Here is a 19,040-nt window from a genome sequence, read left to right on the forward strand (position 1 = left end):
TGAATTGTCCACTCACTGTTACAACTAATCATACTGTGTTTTTAGTAATAGAAGTTGTATTACTAATATTATTTTCACATTTTCATAAACATATGCTAAAATAAAATGATCTCACTGCACTGTTTTAAGCTTGTCATTAAGCTTGCTAAATTTGTTTTGAATTGTATGACTTTATCTGACACTTGTGCCTATTACATACATATCTTCTCCATTTGTTTTGTTAGACTTATTTCGTATTTTCAAGGATTATCTAAGATTTAAATTAGTTTTTAGTTATTTTGCTTAGCAGCAGTCTGTATCTCAGTGCAATCACATTTGTGTTTTTTCTTCATTTCTCTTTCATTAACAGTTGATATTCAAAGCAAACTCTTGTTAAATATGTGGTCCTTCTTTTTCACTCTCTACATTGATAGCCAAATGTGTAAAACAGAGGCTATAGTGGATTATTGCTTCAAATTAGGGATTAATATCTTGAGGAACAGAAAGATGTTTTTCAAGCAGGCTTCATATATGGCAGGCTGAAGGGAGAGGAACAGTAGAAGTGGGACCAAAAAATGAAATTTAAAGCAGACATTAGCTTTACAAGATTATATCACCTGAAGTCCTTTTTGTTCATAATTGTTAGTTTTATTTCAAGAAAAAAGTCTAAAGAGTAAACAATAACAGTAGCTCTTTAGAAGCTGGGTAGATAGATGCTTACAGAGATGATGGCAAGTATTTGATTCTACAGACGGTTACTAAGATTAAAACTTCTTCGAAAGAGCAATAATGTAGAAGTATATTCTGCAGCTTTCATGTAGTGTTACACAGCTTTCTAAATAGTTTTACTCTGCTCTCTTCTTCTAGGTTTTTTTATTGTTTGACTCTCTCTAATTCTACCCAAGTAATTGTTTAAATGAAAAGCAAACATTAACAAGAGTAGTGCAGCTATTGTCTTTGGTGTATTTTTTGCTTGCTTATTATTGATGCAGTCCTATAGTATATGTTTTCTCTATATGTAAGGGAACAGTTGCAAGACTTCTGTGTTAAAATCTTGCCTGTTGTCATCCACTGAAGATGCAAGCTAACATTAATTTCACACTTGAATGTTCTAAAATAGAAGTCTCATTAAAGTAACTGTCAAAGGCACAGAAAATGAAAATATTGTGAAGAAGAAATTATAGATAGCAGTATGGAATTTCGTTCAAAGGCACAATTATAGTTCACGTAAACCTCATGTTTAAGTTTTAGTGGGCAAATGTATGTTATACAGTTTTTTAAATTCTTCTTTACTTTTTGCTTGCTTTGCGAGAGTTGAATGACAAATATGTCATTTACACTAATTCCTTACTGATACGGATTTTTAATGAGTTATAGAATATCTTATATGCTCAGGCTTTTAAATGCCTGAATTGTCATTCTTCAAGAAGGTCACAGACTTCTTTGGAAGCTGAATTGATTCCTTACTGGAATCAGTTGCATAAAGATGCTTATTATTGATGCTAAAAAATGGTACAATGTCCAGTGCTTGCATGCAAACAAGATATACATGTTCTATCATGGTCTAGAAAACTTTGATTTAAAGAAATATCTAATGCTGAAGGTTTGGAAATGAGATGTAATTACGGAGTGTTGGGAACAGTAAGAAGGGAACCTGTGAATGAATATTGGGAAGAGGTTTACATGAAGTGTGAGAATTATAATCTATGGAATGATTTCCCAGTGAACACGGTGGTAGAGATGTTGCTTGTTATTTTAAATCTTAAATGGTATTTGCAGGGAGGTAAAATCACGTTAATGTTGGGGTTTAAGTTCTTCAGTCGCATAATGCTGAAATTTTCTTCTCTGTTTCAGTCTTTTAGTTTTTTAATGGATTATTTTGTTTTCTTTATTAATATTGAGAATACTCTTGTATAAGCTCAGAAATGAATTGGGATGTTAACCACCTGTTGCTTCTTACAGGTACTGCTCCCAGCAGCTGGTCTCTTGCAACTGCAGGATGTGAAAAGGACTTGCTGTGAATTTTTAGAATCCCAGCTTCATCCTATCAACTGCTTGGGGATTCGTGCTTTTGCTGACATGCATGCATGCACGGATCTCTTGAACAAGGCCAACACATATGCAGGCAAGTTATAGGTATAGTATATAGCTTGATATCTGTGTGTGTGGGTACACACACATGGGTTCCACGCCCACACAACCGCACCCAGAGGAAATCGAACTTTATCCAGGATATTGCAGACATGTATCTTCTGATGAAAAGTGCACTTGATATGAATGTCTTTAAGAGAAATAAAGTCTGCTGGCTGGAACATAGTTGTAACAAGCACAAAGGGGCAGCATCTTCATGGCTTATCAGGGCCATACAGGGTCCAAGCAATTTGTAATCCAGAAAAAAGCTAGTTTGCTGTTAAAAATTTTGCACCGTCACTTAGGGGAGGAAATCGGGAAAGAAGAATTAAAATTCTGGCAACTGCCACAAGCCACAGTCTGTAGGAAGTATGTGGGGGAAGAAAGAAGATGAGGGCGTGGGGCGGGGGGAGCTATATGTAGCCCCTGTACTGCACTAGCTGGGAAGCAGGAAACGTACCATGAGTATTGTGTTATCAACTTGTCTTCTGGAAATCCTACTCATCTAGCCCAAGACTTGAAATTTCCTACTATAAAGGGTACCTGTAGTCTCATTCTTCTATCATGACACAAAGTAGATAGAGGTGCATCTTCTAACTAACTGTGTAGCTCAACCAAAATTCTGGATTTCTGTCTGCTGACTCCCTGGTTTTCTTCTGTACAGTTTTATACCTTTTCAGGTCAATGTTTTTCCTCTTGAATTTTCAAGCTTCTTACTGCCTATATCTCAGCCATCATAGCTTCTTTTCCTCCCTGTTCTTATCTCAAATGGCTCTTTGTGCTTTGTCAAGGCTCTTTCTTACAACTGAAAAAATTTTCTCAAAAGTCTGAGCCAAAGATACGTGGCTGTGCCATTTCAGAATTAGGCCTTGTACCACAGACGGCTGAACTCCCAGGAGCAGACGTTTCGGGATTAAGGCTCCAGAAACTAGAATGAGTACAGAAGAGGATTATTAGATTGAAAAAGCAGTGAAAATATTTCCCTGCTAGAGAAAATGAAAAGCATTTGGGTGTTTAACTTCTCCCAGTCTTTACTTTGTTACACTTGCTATTTTGTATTTAGGAAAAAGGGGCAGAGAGATAATTCTGCTAATAGGCAATGATAACATAAAAACAAATGGATGCTGATGTAGATCAGAAGTTATTAGAAAAGTGAAACTCTGGAACTTCCTTCTAGTGGGAATAATAACCCAACTTTCATTAAAATTTGAGCTTCATAATCCTATGGTGGGGTTGGTCATCCTGTAGCAGAGTGTGAGATTTCTATAATTTAGGAAAGTCATTTATATGCATCTATGATGCCTATAGAGAGATCTGAAAACATTGGACAATTGATACAGATTACTTGGAATGAGCTTCTGTTGCAATTAAACTTTCTGAGATGCTACCTGTTCTCGTGATGTTCCAGAAAGCAGCCCTGCTCTGGGTCTTGTCACACTTGCACAGTCAGGGACGACGTACAGCTGAGGCGTCTCATCCTTCTTGTGTGAGGATTCCTACGAAGAGTATGTGGCATGAGCGCTGCTAGTCCATCCTCAGTTTTAGTCTGAGATACATCTTAGGTAGTCTTAGAGGATGTTCACAAAATAGCAATTTTTCCTGAGAATATGGTGCATTTTATAGTTGTCATAATGTTATGTACAACCTGAAGCTAGGTTGATACAGCCTTTTAATGAAGAGGGGTATGCCATCTTGGACTGGAGACACACTTGCTCAGTGCTTAGGCCTTGACATATTTCTTAGTTATAACCAAAGAATAATAATGTACTTCCACTCACCGCATAGGCCAGTATGGGGTTTGGAAACATTGGATTACCTATGGAAGTGTCTTTTGAAGGACCAGCTTTACACAGCAAACCTTGGCTTTTACCATTGTGCTGCGGAGATGTTGAAGAAACTTTTGTTAGGGAATCTTAGCATGTGTTGTGAAGCAGGGATTGCTGTGTTGTACTGCGGGATACAGCGTTCTTGATTCTGGTGCTCTGAGTCTAAAACTTTGAGCCCTGATTAGACTTGGAAGCATGCGTGTCTTCTGTAGGCTATTCCTGCGTACATTCGTATGCATGAGATTGAAAGGACATAGTTAGCAGAATTGTTCTTACGATTCTATTCTGAGTAGCAACGTCTGTTGCTATGCTTCTATTACCTTGGCTGCGATGAATTTCATGGTGTTCTCAAAAGCAGTTATTTAAGCATAAAATTATCAAGTAAATCAGATTTTTTAAAAAATTTGATTCTGCAATCTTTAGCTTCTGCTGGTTCTCCAACTAGCAGAGCTTGTATCTATCCCTCTGTAATAAGGCTGGGATTCCTGCTTGACCAGTGCCTTATGTTAGGCCATTAGTAAAGACCTTTTGTCCCAAGCCAAAAAAATCACAATGTGACATTGTGAATTGAAGCAATAATTTTAAAAACTAATTCTTGCTAAATATTTTTGTTTCATCTGCTTCAGAAATTGTCATTGTTCTTTAAGTGAACATAAGGCTTAGATCTTTCCAAGTTCCCATGCTCTGCATTGCCCTAAAACAAAAGGTTATCAGTTCAGAAAGAAGCTACGTTTCTGGAAAGTTCCAGTTGGTTTTATAGCATTATCACATCAGAAAGATGCAGGTAGTCCAATTAGTTTATAAAAAATATCATCATCTGTTTTGTGGAATAGAAATAGTTGGCCTAAACGAGACAAAAGACACTTATGAGACTCGATATATTTGACTGTGAATTTTGTTTCACACGCTAATATACATTGGATTACTGTCATGAAAAGATCTAGGGAATATGAGGGATTTTCCCCTTTTTTCCAGCTGCAGCCTCTGGCACTGATAAGCTCTGGCTGTTTTTCATACGTGTTAATGTGGCTTTGGGAAGATCTTTGGGAGAAGATTTTTGAAAGTGTACAAAATGTTAAAAAGATTTCTGGAAATGGATATTAAGTATCACCAGCTGCTAGAACACCTCAGAAATATGTTAGAAAATGACTGAATCCTATTAATGATGGCAGTCTTCAACAATGTCATAAACAGAGACAAACACTGACAACAGCCAAGTTGTCATAAAACAAAAAGGAGAAGATGGGTTACAGGCTTTTATATTTGGCCACCATGATTCTCTGAAAGGTTTTTAATCTGAGGGAACTTCAGCAGACCTTTGCTTCTGATTTTATTCCGTTTATTAAAGCCAGAGAAGGTCTGACTGTAGGTATATAAATGAGTAAAATAGTATTTGTGAATTAATCCACAAATGTTTATAGCATAAAATGTCCTGTGCAAATTTCAGATGTAGCTTTCCTTCCTATGTTATTGAAAAATATAAAGTTAGTGTTAATATCTTTATGGCCAGCAAGACTATGTGCTTTTTGGGTAGAAGAGGTAGGTCAAGTGCTTACCGCTGCTGTGTGTATGTATAATACACATCTCCAGACTCATAATGAAAAATACCAAGTGGAATATTTACAGCTCCTATTATCTTCCTGTGCTCTCCCCACTGGCATTGTTCATTGTACTTCCAAAGATTTTGTTACTAGCCCTTTCATGTTGTTAAGAACTTCCTTTTTGTCCTTTTAGCTTGTCCCTGAAGCTGAAGTCCCATCCTACTGGTACAGGGCAGACAAGGACAGATCTTCAGCTATTCAGATAGAAACTGTCTCTATCAGTTGCGAAAATGTGAAAATCTGTTTTTCGTATGCAATTGGAACAGATATTTTAGAAATGTCCTAAAATGGAAGGGATTTTTTTTAAAGGCAGATTTTAGTTATGATAATAAAGAAGTAGGACTCCACTTGCTTAGGAAGTGGGAATTTGGGAGCCAAGCCTTTGCAGCTCCTCAGCCAGCTTGTTTCCAGGCTGCCTGGCTCTGGAGCCAGCTGGCTTCAATGTCTGGGTAAAGTGGCAAGAAGTGAGGCAGGATTCCAATACAAATTTGTCAAAGTTGCACACTGTGTGGAAAATTCTGATTTGGAAAAAAATAAGTATTTTATTCTCTCGTGAAAAATTCCAGCCAGATAGTTCTATCTGTTTGCTTATCTAGGAAATGTTCATGAAAAAAGAAGTATGTTGCCTAATGCAACAAATAAAAACCAAGCTAATTTGAGATTTTGCAGGGGACAGATGCATGAAATATTTAATCATGTCATAAGTTTTATGGTGTTTGATGTTAATATCTCCAGATTATTGAAGCTTTCAGGATGTGAGCAATAATATGGGGTAGCACAAATCCTAACCTGAAGGCAAAAAAAATACACACACCCCCAATACTATTTTTCTCTCATAATTATTGGAAAAAGAGGATCTAACTGGGATTTTTGGAACTCTTAGTACTGAATCATATTATTTCAAAGATGCTGATATCCTTCCTGTTAAAAGGAAGCAAAAAGTTTGAATTTAATAAGCATTATTTTATATATAATAAAATAATGCCTTCTGTCCTCAACACTTGAACAGCTTTAGATAAATTGCTGTTGGCAGACTTAATCGGTGTTTTTGCATTTCCTTGTTCTTTTTCAGTTTCTAATTATTTTGAATAATCCATTTAGCTTTAATTTCCATTGGCTTCTGCCAAAAGATTATCTATCAATTCGTTAAGATGGTCTCCTTGACAACAAGAGATCTGGTTCTTAACAAGTGATTTCACCTTACCTCTTTTTTTGATGACGAAAATCTGTGTAGCAATCTACTCTCCTGTTGCTCCTTTTTCTGTAATTCATTGAGCTGAGGATTTGTTTCAGGTGTTGGCTGAGCCTGTAGCTATTGACCAAGTAGTTTGTTTTAATTTCTGCTTTTTTCCCACTCTTCATTCTTCGCTTGGCCCCATGCCTTATTTTATGCTTTAAGCACAGAGGCTGACATCCAGTAAAACAGTCTTAGTTTTTGTTCAAGTGCTGTCTATTTTTGTCCGATTTTCTTCTACAGTTCTCTCCCTAGCATGAAGACAGCCTCACATTCATTATATTACTTTGAAAATTCTCAACTTCCACTCTTTTGGTTAGGGGCTGGATCTCTTCCTATTTAGAGCATGTCATAAATCTAAATCACCTTTTTAAAACAGAAGGCTTTTGTATATGAGTCTATAAAATCAGCTGGGTATTTCCAGTTTATGAGGTGTATCCTGTTGGATGTGATCCACTGTTGGATCACCTTTCTCAAGGGAAGATGAACAAGGCTTCTGAACCTCAGATTTGTTTGAGATTGAGATAAGTGTTGCTTCCCCTTTCTGCTTGTTCCTTAACTCAACTTCTGAGTACAGTCAGACATGCTGTTCTGTGGCACTGCACTTGAAATTTGGAGTTTATCATAAAACTAATTTATGCAAATTACCTTTTTCAATTTCTATTTGCCATATGCAAATAGTAAAATTCATCAGATACTTATTTCAATAAGTGTACCTCAGAAAATTCTATGTCAGCTCAAGAAACTGCATATTTGTAGTTTGAAAAGCAAATAGACATAAAGATTTGGAAGGAGTGGAAAAGTAATGGTGGTGTTATAAAAATCAATAGTATTTCTCCTCATCCTTTCTCTCACATTGTCTGAAATACGGCAGAAAATACTACGCGTCCATCATAAGAGAATGCTGCAGAATTGGAGGGACTTGTAGTGATGATAATTGCACGAATGAAAAGGCTGGTAGGATGAAGGACTGAAAAGGCAAGGACTGTCTACTTTAGATAGAGATGAAGGCTAAAAAGGAATATAGAATAATGAATGATTTTGAGTAGACAGCGACTTTCCCTATCATCGTATTCAGCGTTAGAATATAGGGTTATTAACTGAAAACTGATTAATGGTAAACTGGGTGTTAAATTTAGATGTGGGGCTTTTTGTTCAATGAGAGTGTGGGATTATTACTATGGGAAGGTATTAAAATCAAGGGATTTAACCAGATTCAAGGGGACTGGACTGTATCTCACTACACTCATTGTTTAGTAAAATGTGGTTAAGGTAAAATATCATCCTTCTGGCTACCAACCTCTAATCTTTCATGGTTAAAGTGAGACCTTTATGGGAGGAGGTTTTATTATCATACTTTTCGTATATATTCTTGGACTTTTGTCTGAAGCAAATTGTGCTGCCTGTTTCAAGGAACAGGATGCTGAACTAGATAAAGGACAAAAATTATACTGTGTTAGATTTATCTTTTTATGCTCTCTAATCTTCAGTACAGTGCAAAAAAGCTGTTGTACCCTGCAAAGTTGACCTGAAAAATTTAGACTTCTTGACCTGGAAGCTTTCAGCATTCTTTAACTTTTTTTAATAGCTTAAGACACTGTGTCTGTCTTAACTGTAGTAGCACTAGTGGAGTGACAGAAAAGGCTTTAAAAAGTTCTTTAGTTTGAATATGTTTGACCTTTTTTTACTTATTCTAATTTTGAGTGAATTCTTAAATTCCCAGTAACAGTTGTCCCTTCTAACTTCTGTTAAGAATAGCTGAAGAGGGGAAAAATAACAGTTAACTGGATGGAGCTACTTTTTAAGCAACTGAATGGCTTAAAAAGCAATTTTAAGGAAGGGGGAGGACAACTGAATAACTGAACAACAACTTGATAAAGATACATGCTCCATGTTAAAAGCAAATGTCTGGTTCTACAACTAAAACACTGAATTTTGTCAGTTTTGTTTACTTTTAGTTGGGGCATTAAAACAAACCTGAGGAAAAACTACACATTATCTACACGTTGTAGAGATTGTGACACGTAATATTTTTATGACCTTGGAGAAGCTCTGAGAGATGTAACAGGATCCAGACCTGTTGTTTGATTTGACCTACATTAGACTGCAGACTTGCTGGTTAGTTCTAATGAATCAGCCATTGTTCATGTCGAACTGCAGGTTTAAAACACGTTGTCAACAGTACAGAGGGCATATTCTTTTTCTGGAATCTTTTTTGCTGCCTTTGTGTGTACAAAGTTAGCAAAATGAGATGAAGCAATGCTGAAAATGTTAAATTGCTATGATTCCTACTTTTAGTATAATGTGGTTTAATATTTCAATTATTTTAAAGAATCTTTAAATATAAAAGTTGTGAGACCAAGCTTTAACCTATATAAAATGTCTTAAGTTAAGGTATTGCTTCTTGATATGACAAAATAGCATGCATATTGAATCGTTTTCCTCTATTTTTCCTCTGCTGCTTTAATGCTTGTTGTGGGTTACACTTTGCACTGTATGTTAGAGTACTACTTTCCCTCCAAACAGAACAGCACTTTTCTGATGTCGTACTTAGTGAAGAATACCTCAATCTTGGTGTAGAGCAGGTGTGCAGTCTTATATCCAGTGACAAACTCACAATTGCCTCAGAAGAGAAGGTAAGACCATCTGTATCCCAGTATTCTTTTTATCCTTTGGGATGAGAGAGCGAGCTTGCTCTTACCGCCCTTGTACAGTTGTTTGGATGTGTTCTTTGTTTCCTCAGTGCAACTAGGCATGTATTGTGCTCATGTTTAAAGGATTTTTCCCAAAAGTGTTAAGGATTTTTCCCAAAAGTGTTGTCAGCCTGATGTTGAAAATCAATCTCAACTCTTAAAAATCGTAAAACTGTATTAAATCACATAACCCTTTGTTCTTTGAAAAAATGGAAACTAAATTAAATGGAAATTCCTTCTCATCTTCAGGCAGAACAAACAGAACACATGCTGTGAGTCTCATACACAGGAGTTTGGTTTACCAAGGGATAAATAACTCAAAAATAGTAGTTTGAAGAGCAAGTTTATGTCATCTATTAACTTTAACATCAGCAGTCCCACAAAGGTGTTAAAACTCCATGTATATGTGGGCTGTTTAGCCTAACTGAACAAATGTGGGTTGCAAAGGAGATGGCTAGGTAGCTTGGTATAACCAAACTTGAGTTTAAATATGTGTTGGCTCACCTTTAGCTAGATCTCATTCTTTTAAAGCCATTTTGAAACTCTGGGATCTTCAGTGAGCCCAGTGCATCTCTTTGAACCTCTGATGGTTTTCAGGTTGTAGATGTATTCATTTTTTAATCCAGTTGTGATCAATTTAAAATATGTTGGTTTTCTTTTTCCCAAGGAGTATATAGTTGTACTAACACCTCTGTTCAAATGAGGCTAAATTGCATTCAAAAGTATGTTTGAATACTGATTTGTATGGCTAGGTAGTGTTTCACATTAAAACCTTTTTGAAACTTTGAAGCTAAGAACTATGTGCTTAAACTGCAACTAGCAAAGTCATGTTGCTGTTCCCGTAATACCCTGAAGATCTGGTTTTATCACTTTGATTTTGATATATGTGAAGCTGCTTCTGAGGAGTATAATTAAGCTTTTAATGCTCTAGTATATCATGAGCTGCTGTGCAATAGAGGAGAAACTAGGCTTGGGATCGCTTCTCCTAGTAAGACTCAGTGATGATAAGTAATTTGAATGATGATGTGGCAGGCCGGTTTTCCAAGAAAGGAAGAAAAGTATGAGGATTGTAATATCACTGCTTCTGTGTTGTTTGTTTACCTAGCTTTATTGGATTTTCAGTATTAATGAAATTACCGTGTGCATTTTGTCAACGTAGCACAGCTATCCTTGAAACACCTGTAGAGGAGTGATATAAAACAAGACTAGCTAATGCATCTTTAGAATTTTGTAGTGGATAAATATGGAAATAGGAGCTGTAACTGCTGTCGTCTTTTCTTACGTTAGGAATTTTAGTATAAGCAAACACTATTTTTGGAGGCACGCTGATATTTTCATACTTACGAACTTGTAAGTCAAGGGACTCGCATTTGTTTGTTTCCTGGAAGGTATTTGAAGCAGTGATAGCGTGGGTAAACCATGACAAAGACGTAAGGCAGGAGCTAATGGCACGCCTGATGGAGCATGTTCGGCTGCCTTTGCTTTCCCGGGAATATTTAGTTCAGGTAAGCAAAAAGGAATACTAATTCTTCTGCATGTGAACATTTCTGTGTATTTTTTTTTAATGCCAGATGGGTAATTTTAAATTTAAACAAGTGTAATGTAGTGTGTTACTGATAGTAAAAATAAACAGACAGCCACCACCACATATGCATGTGCACGCACACACACACACACAAAGTCAAATGAGGGATTCTCACATAGAGGATAACATACATAAGTAATCTATCTGTTTGGCTGACTACTTGTCATACCACATTAGTAATTTGAACATTTAATTAGCTGAGATCAGGTTAGCTTTCATTTGTAATGTGATCTTTGATACAAGATTTGTTTTCATAAGTGAATTTTCAACTTCAGAATTGTATCTATTGTTTAAGTTGATTAGGAATTAATGACAAAAGGAAACATTCCTTTACCTGGTTCAGATATAATACATTTTTTCAAATTTTATAATCTCATTTTGAATATTCTGGTGTCAGGACAAATATTTAAGACTGAAAATATGTGTTCACTATTAACATTGGTTAGTAGGTTCTTAGGTGTTTATTTTAGAAATTCTGTTTTTGTGATACGGATTTCTTCTACTTCGTGTGGGTTGTTTTGGGTTTTTTTTGTTTTAGTTTGGTTTTTTTGAGTTTTTTGCTGTTGTGGGTTTTTTATTGTTGTGGGGTGGCTTACTAGTCTGTTAAATTAGTCTCCGCTACTCCTCCCTTAAAAGTGTTCTGTACTCTCTGTATTTGAAAAGTCAAGAAATGTTCCTAAGAAAAGTGATTTACCTTGCCTAACATTGTTTCTTCCATTTACTAACTGAGAATCAACATCTCCTGATTTTTTTTCTTTTTAGTGACTGCATATTGCCATCACATACGTTTGTGTCTAACAGTGGTTAAATAACAATCTAAAAAATCAGATTAATCTGCATTTGTGTGATATAACACAGGCTTTCTTACACTTCAGATTATGATTTGTGTTTTACTTCCTTAACATGCTCAGACCTTGTTAAACTTCTATTAATAAACAGAGAGTTGAAGAGGAAATACTGGTTAAGAACAGCAGTGCTTGTAAAGATTACCTCATTGAAGCTATGAAGTATCACTTGCTGCCAACTGAGCAACGAGCATTGATGAAAAGCACTCGAACAAAATTGAGAACACCCGCTAGCCTTCCAAAAGTAAGACCCTTATTTTTCCAATATACTTATTTCTTCAAACTCTGTTTTTTTAAAAGATTTCATGAGAGCATGACAGTCACTTGGGGTATTCCAGTAAAATTTTTTGTACCAGAATTACTTATCACAAAAATATTACAAGTGATTAGCTTTATGCTCCATACTATTATGATATAGATGTTTTAGTCTCCCACCTACACACACCACCACCACTACCTCCCCTCCCAATAAATACTTTTTAATAAAAGTGCTTCAGCATTTGAGAAGTATACAATTATAGAGAAGTAAGCCTGTTTTTTTTAAAAACAATCAAAACAAAACAAAGACTGAATCTTCTGAGTTGAGACATTTTATTGAATTTTTAGCTAAATATTGCCTTTCGATCATTTTAGGAAAAAACAAACATTAGATATTATCTTCTTCCCAATGAAGTAAAGAAGTTTTCTCATAGTACTATTAGGGCAACTGCAATAATGGAATAGGAGATTCCATTCAGCAAATTTAGCACATGTCTCTCAAAGGAGCCAGATAAGGCTGTTCTGTGATGGATGGTCACCGTTCCATTGAACATCATAGACACTGAATTCTCATACCTGAGGTCAGAGCAGGATGTGAAGTTACAGCAGGATCTGCCTCGTTCATGGGAGCTCTACCTAGATTCTAATTGCTTCCTGCTTTTCTACCTCAGATAATTCCTCTGAACACAATAATTACAAATTGCATGTGTTTTTAAAAACATGAATTTTGCCTAGCTTGCAAGACTCAAATTTCTTATTTAGGAAAACCATCCTTTAATTACTTCTTGTACAGAAGCTTGCTTTATTTTTTAACACTTTTTTGATCTTTCAGGTGCTCTCATATATGCAAATAACTAACAAATATTATCATCTCCCTTTTAGTTGATGATGGTAGTTGGAGGACAGGCACCAAAGGCAATTCGCAGTGTTGAATGCTATGATTTTAAAGAGGAACGCTGGCATCAGGTGGCTGAATTGCCTTCCAGAAGATGTAGAGCGGGTAAATGATGCCTAACTTTTTGTTGTGGCTGGTAATGCTTCAGAATTTAGGCATCTGTATAAAGCATCGTATGTTTTTTGGAACAGTACTTAAGATATTTATCTGAGAAGGGCTAAGCCTTGACTTCAGTGATCATGCTAAAAATTTGATTTACTTGCTAACCTGGAACAATACAGATTTGATAACTTGATCTTAATTTGTGCTTCGGTTTGTAATCTCTAGAATAAACTGCTTTATTACCTCCCATAGATACAGAGGGTAAATAAATTTAAATATTAATGCATTATAATAATGAGTAATTTTACTATTAAAATACTCTATTAGTATTAAATGAGATGAAGAATGTGAAGAAGTGACCAACTGATACTAAAAATGTGAAAATGTGATCTTAAAGCAGCTGAGATATCTAAGCAAGAAGAAATTCAGCAAGCATGATATTCAGAAGTGTGAGCTATTAGTAACAAAAAGTGTCAGAACTTCTGGTGCTTAATCTGAATGAAGTTTGGCTCTAGCACACTGTCAAAAGCCTGATAGTGTAGGGAGTACTGAAAATTGTGCCAAGTAACTGTATACTTAGGACAGTACGGAATAAAATCAATTGACAAAGAGATTAAAACGCTCATCTTTCCTTCCTGTTTCCCTGCTCTAGGAATGGTGTACATGGGAGGCATGGTTTATGCTGTTGGTGGTTTCAATGGTTCTTTGAGAGTTCGCACAGTAGATTCCTATGATCCGGTGAAGGACCAGTGGACAAGTGTTGCTAATATGCAAGACAGGAGAAGCACACTGGGAGCAGCTGTATTAAATGGCCTTCTTTATGCTGTGGGAGGATTTGATGGGAGTACAGGTATATTTGCCTTTATACACTGCTGATCTGCTTTGACTACTCTTGACATAATTGTATCAAATTTCAATGTCTCTTTCCTGGTAGCTGTGATGAAACCAAGCATGAGGGTAGCCTGGCATCTTGTGGTGTGGAATATGCTTTTATGGTCACATCCTTCTACCTGAACAGTGGACTGTTTGCTCCCGTCTAAGAATTCAGGCTTCATGACTAGTGAATCTTTGACAAGTTCCCTTTCAGTATTCCTTCTACAGTCAGAGTCCTTAACTCAGGGAAGATGTGAGCAGAAAAAGTACCTAGTCTCTTTTGTCCTACTTGCATATGAAATATACCTCTGCATTTTCGTGTAGTGTAAATAGTATTACAAACAGCTTTCTCTGACCTGTGGGAAGGCTTTGGACATACACTGTTCATTCTCTTCACAGATGCATTAAACCATTTGTGCAGAGATGATCCTTTTCCTTAATAACTATTACAGAAGCCTATGTAAGAAAGAGCATTGTGACTTAATTAAAAAGAAAGAAAAAAATCCAGGGAAGAATTTTTCAGAGTTCCACAAAAGCTTTTATTGATTTGCCCATTTTCAGACACCAAGAATGGGTTGACTGTAATTGGCTATCTAAAGGACATCAGTTGTGCCTTTTGCACAGTAATGAACAGTCCTTAAAATGGAGTAATCTGAATTTTCAGATAGGAGGAATTTTCCAGGAGGTAGACAGTATGTTGCACCTAGGTTTATAGAGAAAATAATGTTACATTGTCTTCATAGGTTTATCATCAGTCGAAGTTTACAACTTAAAGACTAATGAGTGGTTTCATGTAGCTCCAATGAACACAAGAAGAAGTAGTGTTGGCGTAGGTGTTGTTGGAGGTGAGTTGTCAAATGATATTAAAAAGAAGAGGGGGAGAAATGCAATCATTTACCTTACTACCTTTTCTCACTTTTGAGAACATACTTCAGATTTATGTTTTTGCTCAACCTTGTAATACAAATGGTATGAACAACACATAATCATTCTTCTTGGTTTTGACCAGCTTTTAGCATAGTTGTTTTAAATTTTTTTTCAGAGCTTCAACTGTGCCTGAGGCCAACTGAGGAGAAGCTCGCTACGCATGCATGCTCTAGGTTACGCATGTCAGCAAAGCTAGAGAGCCTGATTACTGAAGTGATGACCTTATAAATTGGCCTTTAGTGATGTAGCACTGCAGTATTGTCAACTCTGTTATCTGTGGCTGACTTTGCTGGTTGCACGCTGGGGATGATCTCAAGGACAGTGCCAGGAAAACTGCTGACTTTCGAGTCAGCTCGGTGGTGAATAGCCTGGATGTCGCTTGCACAATGCAGACCTGGGCTGGCTGTTGGGTCTTAAAACAGTTTTAGGCGTGTGTTTTAACTGCATAGGAACCGCTGCTGTTTCTGATCTGAAAATGCAGACTGTACAAGTCATTTTCATCTGAATTTTTGGTATTTCTAGGAAGCCTATTTGCGAGCTTCCAATGTTGGACATACTTGAATTAGCTTGCTTTTGAACAATTCTTAATTAAAAACAGGGTAAAGTACCTTTTGTATTTCAGCTAGGCAATTTACAGTCTGTTGACTCACATTGTTCTTGTTAGATACTGGCTGCCTTTTACATCCTAAAAATGACAAGAACTATAGTGTACTAATCTTAAACTATTTACAAAATAGAAGCTCGAACTGATTGATGACAGGTACTGATTAGTAGCTAATTCAGAGAATGATGACTTCCCCTCAGCCTGTGTACCAATATAGTCTGTGTGCATTAGAAATTTGTAGGTTTCTGTTGGTTGCCCTTCTAGGTAAACTGTATGCTGTTGGTGGCTACGATGGGGCGTCACGTCAGTGCCTTAGTTCAGTAGAATGCTATGATGCTAATACAAACGAGTGGACCTATGTTGCAGAAATGAGCACTAGGCGGAGTGGAGCAGGTGAGTGGACAAGAATCAACTATCCTTGTAAAACTGAAACAAATTTGTGGTTTTAAAATGTATCTAAAAACATAAAAGGTAAGCTAAAGTCTGAGTAAGCTAAAGTCTGAGTCTAATGGAATGTGTTAGTCTTAGATGGCTGATAATATTGCAGGTTATAAATACAAAACTGTCCTACAGAGTAAGATTCAGTCTGTTAATAGTAAATATCTTTCCTTGCTTTTTCATACTTTTCATATTCCGCTTCTTCCCATAACTTCTGATGTTTTTAACACACAGACCAATATGCATGGATTGTGACAATCAATTTAATATCACCTAAATACTGAAGTATCAAAATCTAGTGGCCAGGATGAAAAAACATTATTTCTTCAAAGATGTCTCTTTGCCAGTGTAGGGCTGTTTTTTCTAATAGCATTCTCGGGTTGACTGTACATGTGAACTGTGACTAGATATCCACCTCTTTGGAGGACTTGTTCTGCATTCTGATTCACTGCAGGAAATTTTGTCCTTGTTCATTCTTAAGTTTGTATAACTGGTTTCATCTTCTTACTTCCACTTATGTACCCTTTGTTTCATCTTCAGTAATTCTCATCACCTGATGTTTACATCCTTTGGATATGTATAGGCTACTACATGTTATCCTTCCTTATCGTTTAGCCAAGGTATATCCATTTATTTCTTTATAATCTTAAAAATCTCTTCTTTATTTTTTTCGGGGCATTTTTTTTTTCCTTCTTGTGATTATGAGTATGTATATTTCTCTTTAAAGACATCAAAAGTGCCTGTGGTATTTTGCTTTTGTTTAATGAAATTATGCTTCCACAGCTTAAATTGACTTTAGCATTTTCATTATCTATTTATATTATGGACTCAAATCTCATTTACTGTTCACTGTCCTCTATTTGTCTTTTGGTATTTCAGGTTTTTTCAACTCGCAGAAGTTGTTTTATTTCTCTAGATGCGTTCCCATGGACTTTTTCAAGTCAAATTGCATGATATTATTTTTCTATGTTTATTTTTTTAGTTGTTTAAGTAACTTTTTTGTCAAGTACTCAATGGTGCTTTTTAGCAACACCCTTCAAATATCTACTGGTGATTGCATTAATGTGCTTCATAACTGGAAGAGATGTTGCTACAAATAAAGCTGGATGGACTTCTAGTATGCTCAGTAGATAATTAAGTTATCCCAACTTTTCATCTTGCCTTCCATTATTCTTTAACTCTGAACAGTTTTTAATCTGTATAATGATGTTTAAATTAAGTCCAAATTATTTCAAAAGAAATATATAAGTATTAAAATCATTACTAAAATTAAGATACTTAGTTTGTGATACTTCCATTATACCATTACAAAATCAGCAAGTTGATACATCTCTTATTGCCAAAAGTAATGTTTTGATTGTGTTTCTAAACTAAAAACTACGATGTTAATGAAGGAAACATGATACACTATCTCAAGAAAACAGTTGTCTTGTGAATCTTCTAGTTACTCAGTCTGTGCATCTTGGAAGTAAATTCTGGATTAAAAACTGGCCAGAGTTGCAATAAGGGTACCTTTAAATACTCCTGTTGAATATTGGCAAGTTTTGAGGAAAATATTTCTATAAAATGGGCAAATTACAAGTATCATTATAAAGATAAATAGTGTTGGTGGGTTGTGACAAAGCTTCATTTTGCAATCTGCCTGCACACCCATTTTACCTCAGTGGTTTTTTTTTTTTAAATATTCTGTTTTTGCAAACTATCATTTTGCTTGTAGCCAATTTATATGCTAGATATTTTCAGATTTTTTTTTTAAATGTTGAATTACTTCTACGACTCTGAAATTTAGTGCCTTAGATACACTGACTACTGGGATCTTTCTACCCCTCTCCTCCCCTTGTCCCAGAGTTCAGGATCATGTTTGTTTACTCAACTCTCTGCTGCCTTTTACCTTATCCTCTGATTAAAAAAAAAAAATGGAGAGGAAAAGTAAATGTAGTCAGTTATTTCAGGTTCATGTAATTGAATAAAATAATCAACATTCTTCTGTGCCACTCTCTTAAATACATGGAAAATTATATTTGTGCATGGGGGAGGAGTGGGTGGTAATGTGAAAATCTTGACTATTGATTGAGCTTGGCTGTAGTGCCCAAATATCCAAAACCACCAGAACTGCTTCAAGTGGTGATCTGTCCTGGTGGTGTTATGGGTGCTAACTAAAGAGAATTTTGTTCCTGTATTAAACCTTTGGATCTCTGGTCATCTCAAGGAACTTAAGCCCGTCTCTTCTGTTCCTACTGCTTCAGCTGCAGAGGTTAACCCTCAGTTACTCTTCTTTAGTACCAACTGCTTCTCAGTTGATCAATACGGGGACAGATCTGTTTCCAGCAACACATTGAGATGAGGAACTTCAGATCCAGATTTAGGCCATTTGGGAGGGATGAGAGATATAAGACAGGGTCCTGAAAAATGGGCAGGAAAGAAAAATAACAAAGAAAGGAGAACTCAGAAGACGGCAACAAGAGGATACAGACGGAAGGAGCAAGAAATAAGGTAGGACTTGGAAACTGGGTGTGGGATTAAGGGGAAGTGAAGCACTGAAGAGGAACGGAGGACATTATTCAAAATAAGGAGCTATCAAAGAAAAAATGGCAATGTGGCAGACGGAAAACACTACACACTGAATAGGAAGGTCGGTAACTGTACAGAAAACTGTGGGGGGGATTTATATCACATCACATATTTAAACTAAAAATCTTAGCCCTTCTAGCTCTGTAATGTTTAATGCTACAAAAGATGAATGTTGTATTATCCTGCCTAATAAGGTGTGATCAGAGTGGGAGAATGAAAAGCTGTCACACTATACTGTGACATGATAGCTAGAAATAATAGCAATAAAAGAGGCATTAAATTAACTGGGAAGGATATCAGGAAATGTTAGTAGTGAATATCACTGATAAAGCATTAGATAGCATGATTCATAAAGCAGCGTCCTATTAAGAAGCTATTTTTCAGAGTTGCAGTACCAATTAACTCTTCCATGTCTCCTTCCCCTCTTCCATTAATTATTAAAATCTGTCTTTTTAATAAGAAAAGTTAGTTATTTCAGC

The 19,040-nt window shown here is 36.1% G+C and overlaps 1 protein-coding gene across 1 annotated transcript in view; it reads left to right on the plus strand.

Annotated features, from left to right (window-relative positions):
* Window positions 1–1,941: 1,941 nt before the first annotated feature.
* KLHL2 (kelch-like family member 2) overlaps window positions 1,942–19,040 on the plus strand; it is a gene marked incomplete at its 5' end in the record, with an annotated part of 20,573 nt that continues 3,474 nt past the window's right edge. The window contains 8 exons of the mRNA XM_009583783.1: window positions 1,942–2,104; window positions 9,297–9,406; window positions 10,852–10,968; window positions 11,988–12,137; window positions 13,034–13,151; window positions 13,801–13,998; window positions 14,765–14,866; window positions 15,817–15,945. Coding sequence (XP_009582078.1) covers window positions 1,942–2,104; window positions 9,297–9,406; window positions 10,852–10,968; window positions 11,988–12,137; window positions 13,034–13,151; window positions 13,801–13,998; window positions 14,765–14,866; window positions 15,817–15,945 — 1,087 coding nt within the window. The remainder of the gene's footprint in view (window positions 2,105–9,296; window positions 9,407–10,851; window positions 10,969–11,987; window positions 12,138–13,033; window positions 13,152–13,800; window positions 13,999–14,764; window positions 14,867–15,816; window positions 15,946–19,040) is intronic.

This window comes from Fulmarus glacialis, unplaced genomic scaffold (genome assembly GCF_000690835.1).
Source record: "Fulmarus glacialis isolate BGI_N327 unplaced genomic scaffold, ASM69083v1 scaffold21878, whole genome shotgun sequence".
Classification (NCBI taxonomy): Eukaryota; Metazoa; Chordata; class Aves; order Procellariiformes; family Procellariidae; genus Fulmarus; species Fulmarus glacialis.